Source organism: Athene cunicularia (genome assembly GCF_003259725.1).
Source record: "Athene cunicularia isolate RWA chromosome 1 unlocalized genomic scaffold, athCun1 chr1_part1, whole genome shotgun sequence".
NCBI classification, from domain to species: domain Eukaryota; kingdom Metazoa; phylum Chordata; class Aves; order Strigiformes; family Strigidae; genus Athene; species Athene cunicularia.
Window position 1 is genome coordinate 32161843 of NW_020799091.1, and position 6000 is coordinate 32167842.

The following is a 6000-nucleotide window of genomic DNA, read 5'->3' on the forward strand; positions in this document are numbered from 1 at the left end:
TTGTGTCTTTTCTGTCATTCTGCTCCTTAGGCTGCAGAGGACACTACCAGCAGGTCGATCTTTTATTGCCATGGATACCAAAGAGATCCCTCAGATTTTGCAGCAGATCTTCACATCTACAATGTTGTCAAGTGCCTAAGCATCACTGATGTCACGGTGCGTGAATTCAAAGAAGAAACCCACTCCTGTTGGAGATATAAACCCTAAAGCTGAGGATAAACACAGTTATTAATAAAATACATACTGTTCTCTAATCAGCAAAGCAACCCAAATCTGCGCGACAGCTGGGCTGTAAAATTTCACTCAAAATCTCTCCACCAATTTAGCACGTTCAAAGAGTTGCAGCAGTGTGGAGGTAAATAGCAGGAGGACAACAGAGCGAATGTTTTTCCAGAGGGCCAAATAAATAAAGGACAGTTTGTGATCATTCCTCTGCCTGCCATGTTACCAGCACTATGGGATCATCTCACCCTGTTTTATTAAACACGGTTTGCTGGGATTCGAGAATATTATCTAAGGCAGAGCCAGGCAAGCTGTTTCAGTATTTTTTTGTGCATATGTTTGAATGGGTAGTTAACTCCATGTCTAATTTAAACAGGACTGCTCTTGCAGGCAGGAAACCCTTCCTTCCTCTGCTGTTGCTTTCTTGTTCTGACAGGCATCGGCGCTTCACCACTGGATTCTCAAAACAATGGAGCAGTTTGGAAACACTGACCGTCGCGTGTAAACATTCATTATCTGATCAGGCACGGTGCTCAGAGTTGTCAGATCTAGAGAAAGTGGCTGTTAAGATGGAAAACAAAACAAAAATAGGTTCTTTTAGTTCTGCCTGTGAAAATTAAGGGGAAAGGGTCAAAATGGTCTTAAAAGCCCAACAGCCAGCATTTCTAAGGAGGAACTACTGCTGTGTCTCCTTTGCATGACTGATGATGCTGTCCTGCTGCACTGTTGCCCAGAAACCATGGGATGGCCTCATTATGTGGAGGTGCCTTTTCGGTCAAGACACAAAAATGTTACTAACACTTTGCTAGAGCTCCTTCATGATCTGTTTTGCTTGGGTCTCTTGAAAATGAAACAGGAGGAGAGATCTAAGCACGAGAAAATAAGTTCTTTATTATAAAGGAAGAGGGAAAAAAAATATTTTTATTTTAGCAATATATCTGTGTTGGGGTATATTTAATATCCAGGGTAGTTATAAAGACTTACTTTATAATTCAATAGTCTGGTGTTTGACTTGTTCCATGAGGTGATAATTCCTCTTTATTTTCTGAAGAACAGATACCTTGTAGTGCATCAAGAACTCTGGAATACTTACAAATTAAATGTATGATTTAATTAAGCTGGGGCAGGGGATGTACATCATCACTCATACTCTGCCGGTATTTATTTGAGAGTAACTGAATTTAAAAAGTCAAGGGAGAGTACTTATAAAAATCTGAAGGAGGAATTTAAGTAGTTCACTTGTAATACTTCTCTTAATCCCACAGTTGCTCAAACCCCACTGCAAGCAGTAGATTTGAAGGGGAGGAGGCAAATTAATTTGATCTTGTTAAATACAACCGTTGGTGTTTTAAAGGGCCCAGTTTCGGGTGATCATTCTCTACTCCGTCAGTCCTGCATCAAAAATCTTTACCAGAGCATCAAAATGTCCCATCTTTAGGATGTGTTTCAAAGCCTGGCCAGCTTTGAAACTCTTTATGGCAAGAGAGGACGGAAGACATTTTTCAAAGACTTGTTAGTATTGTTATGATAACTATGTATGTGAAAACAAAGAGGTTGAAGATGCAATTCCTGTTTGGAGAGAAGGGAATTGGGAGGAGAAGGTCGAGAAGGTTATCCCTGGCTGGGACAAATGCATGTACACCCATATAAACACAGATGCAACTACTAAGGGGAAGTAAGCTTCAAAATATAAATATCTTGGTCCTGTAAACATATGATGAGATACTAAATGGAATAAAGAATTGTCATTATAAGTCTGTTCGTAAATGTGTTTTTACATGGAAATTCCTTCACCACCTCTGCTTTTATTGACAGCAGTCCTTCAGAAAAGAAACATTTTATTACAGTTAAGTAGCAACTCTACTCTTTCCTTTCTAGATTACTTGAGTGGATAAACTTTCTCACCTCAGATTTACATGCAGTATAATACTGTTATCTTTATTGTAAAAAAAAAAATAGAGCTATTTAAGGGAAGCTGAGGTAAATCCAGTTCTAAACCTTTTGTTTGATTATCCCTGTAAATTGTATTTCATGTCATGCTATTTAGGTACCTTTCTGTAGTGCTTGGTTTAATTCTTTGTTTCAGAAGATGTCTGTTGTGTTTCAGTTCATGTCTCATGGGCCCACAGGATATGACCATGGCCAGGGCCAGGCCCAGTCAGGAGGATGGCTGGGAAAGGCTGGGAGCAGTTCCTGGTAGGTTTTGAGAGAAAGGGAGAAGAAATGAATGAAACCGGGGCGGGGGGGGGCTTCAGTTCAGAAGGAGGAGGGGGTGGGTTTTGCTTTTAACAACACTTCATTGGGAAGCGTATTTGACCCGACAGTGTCTCTCTAAATTGTAACAATTCAGGGCAAAATTTTCCCCAGGCCATGCATCTCTCACCTGCTTTAATACCCATTGCTACGCCAGGGAAATCAAAGCAGCAGCTGTGCTTTTCCCTGTCGCGCAAGGACGACGGTGTTTTTTCACTGCTCAGAAATTTAGCCAGAACACTTCTTTCATGTCCCTGGGACTTGCAGAAGTTCTTAATATGCATTTATTTTAAATTAGTAAAATGCTTACAAGTAATGTGTCTTTGTGTAACAGCAGCACCCCTGGCTGCTCTCATTGCACTGTGTGCATCAGCATTGTGTGTCACTCATTCCTTCTGAAAGAGTGCTAAGGTATTTTTCATCTCTTCTCATAGTTTACTAAGGCACTTTCACACTCCGGTTTTTATGAAAAGGCACTGTTTGGACGAATGAATAGAGCTGCCAGTTGGAACAGGTCCTGACCTATCGCCAGTGCTTTAATAGCATTAGTCACATCAGCAGTAGTGATTTTTAACTACCTCTTATAATGCAGATTTTGGTCTAGTTCTGTTTATACATGTAATGCGTTCATACTCACTAACCAGTTAGTAATGTACACGGTCATTTAGGATTACTGTGTAACTGAGGTGAAAAAAAAAAAAAAGTACAGAAAGCCCAGGCAGATGTGATTTCAGCCAGAGCAAAGCACATTCAACATACAGAGACATAAGCAGCTTCACACAACCATGTGTAAAAGTGATGGGTTAGCATGAAGTACAAGGAGATTTAAGAGGGACTCGTAATCTTTGACCCCAGCAGCCTTTTTTCTCACTTCGTTTTACCAACACTAGGTGTCAAACATGATTGCAAATGTCGTGCTAAAGCTTATCCATTAGCCTGATAAAATTAAGACTAAAGATCCTGGTCCCTGATCAAATATACTGATGTAATATTTGAGCAAACAAGCATACAACAGGAGATTTAGACACTGTACTATATGTGCAAAATCAAACCAAAAAACCCTGATGCCTAGCTGGGAGTACAGTTAAGAGATGCAATAATACCACAGGGTTTTTTTAATCTATATAGTTAAGACTTTTTAGTAGTAGTAGTAGTAGTAGTAGTAGTAGTAGTAGTAGTAAAATCATTTGGACAATTAATTTTAAAAACAAGCCTTGTGCTGTGTTGGCTAATGCACATTATCGTGTTTATTAATAAGTAACATTCCTATAAAAATGAGAATATACAAGATATTTATTGAGAAATAAAAATACAATTCCTGACCATGATTCAAATCCAGAAAGTTGATTTGAAAATACGTTGTTGTACATAACCTCTAGATTAGTAAAGGTTCAGGGTTTAGTTAGTGCTTTAAATGCCTGGTTTAGTGAAAACAGGTAAAGCTCTTCAATTTTTCTGCTGTAAATACAACGGAAGTTGCTGTCAGCTCCTCGATAATTCTGTTCTGAGGCAAACGCCTCTTTTGGCCCAATAACTTGCATTTTATATTCACTGTTCATTCTGCCAGCATCTGGGGAGAGCAAACACGCTTTCCTGTCCTGTCAATGAACCTTTTCTCAACGTTTCTCCCTCTCAGCCCCTGTCTGTGCTGTATAGTAACAGCACTCAACACATGGAAGCATCTCACATAGTCCATTTTGTGTGAAAGATATTTTATCCAACATAATAGGTGTCCAACAGTCCCTGAACATCACACATGTAAGTTACAATCTTTAACCCTGGGTGCTCTGAGTGTTTAGTTAGTGAGTGATAGATATTGATAGATATTGATGTCCAGAGCATTTGAGCATTTTGGAATAGTCCAGTGACATCAAGACCCTCCCATATCAGCTGAATTGAGATGCCCTCCATACCATATGGGACTGTGCTATTAGGGATACTTTTTCCAAGACAATTCTCAGTGTAGCTGTTTGATGTGACCATTCTCTTTGCTGGGAATCTCAGTGGTCTCTAACTCAACAATGTGCGATTGTTTACAACAGGTTGAAGTGAACAAATTCCCCTAGAAAAAAATAGACTTGCAAAGCAAACCATTCAGCTGAAGGGCTTCATCTTCTAGGAGACAGGCTTTACAGTGCAACTCTATCAATGGTGTATTTCTTGCTGTGCACATTGGTGCAGTATCTATTCTGCACCAGCAATCCTGAAAGAAAAACGAAGTTATTCTCTGATGTTACAAGCATTAAAAGTTTATTTGTATTGTTCAGTCTTCAAACCAGTTAAAAAAACCCTAGAGTTCACTATCATCAAAATAAACAGGTAACAATTTGCCTAACTCAGAAGTGCTTTTGCTTTTGAGATTCTTGTGACAATTTGAACAGCATTGTCACTGAATAAAATGTTTTAAAATTAACTACATTTTCTGGCAATTAAGTGTATGTGGCAAGATTTGAGGAAGAGATTCAACATTCTTTGGGGTGAAGGTGGGTTTTTTTCAAAGATGAGGACAACATAAAATTTGAATAACTTCTTTTTCATGACTATGTGTTCTCCAACTTTTGACAGGATAAATAGGCATATGAAAATCTAATTTAAAAAACCCAACAGATACCCTTAACATTACTCACAGCATCATCAGTCTGAACATCTGGTGAGATTGCGTGCAGAAAAACTCTGTCTCCTCCACTCTACAGCTGTAGCATGATCCTATTCAAGAAACAGCTCACAATAAGTATACTGATAGTTGGAAATGTAAAAGAAAAAAAATCTCAAATTTTCACCCTGGATTCTCCAGCCATCACATACAGTTTTGCTTTGGACAGGCTGAGCTGTGCAAAGCCAGGTAGGGCTGGAAACTAGATGCTGATCCTTGTTGCCCAAGGCTGCAGATCCCTACCAGCTGGGTGTAATCTGGCACCAGAGCTCCCCCAGTTCCAATACAACTATAAGGGGAGAGAGCAGGAAGGGGGAAAAAAAGGACAAATTCCTCATTTTCAACCTGCTCAGCTTCCTGAATTGGCTTGTCTTTAGTACCAGTACAAGCATGGTCAGGAGAGAAGTAGAAACATGCAGATGAAGGAGCGGGGCTGGGAAGATCTACCAGGCATGGCCACAGTAATAAAATTACCCACAATAAAAACCACATCCCAAAGCCAGGAGAGACTCCGCAGAGGGGGCGCATTCAACTCACAGAGCAAGAGTGTGATGCCGCCATGTCATGGCCATGACCTGCTGGCAGGGACCACACAACACAAAACCATCCTCACACAGGACAAGTAGGCTCAGAGACGGATCTCTGCTTCTAAAGTCAGCACCACGTCAGAGCAATTATGATCCCTTTAGATTCAGCCCTTCAACCCTGTGCGTAAACATCCTCATCAGTAACAGGCAGAAAATAAAGTCCTCCCCTACCCCAGGCACATGTTCAGGATGAATTGAGGCGTGTTAACATCATCAGACAAACAGTGGCATGGGGACTGGACTAAAACATGTATGTTCCCTGAATACTAATTTTGTGAGCTTTTT

At 40.1% G+C, this 6000-nt stretch overlaps 1 protein-coding gene across 1 annotated transcript in view; it reads left to right on the forward strand.

Annotated features, from left to right (window-relative positions):
* VWA8 (von Willebrand factor A domain containing 8) overlaps positions 1 to 3164 on the forward strand; it is a 193131-nt gene extending 189967 nt beyond the window's left edge. Inside the window, exon 45 of the mRNA XM_026859638.1 lies at positions 31 to 3164. Coding sequence (XP_026715439.1) covers positions 31 to 139 — 109 coding nt within the window. The 3' untranslated portion in view covers positions 140 to 3164. The remainder of the gene's footprint in view (positions 1 to 30) is intronic.
* The last annotated feature ends 2836 nt before the right edge of the window (positions 3165 to 6000 follow it).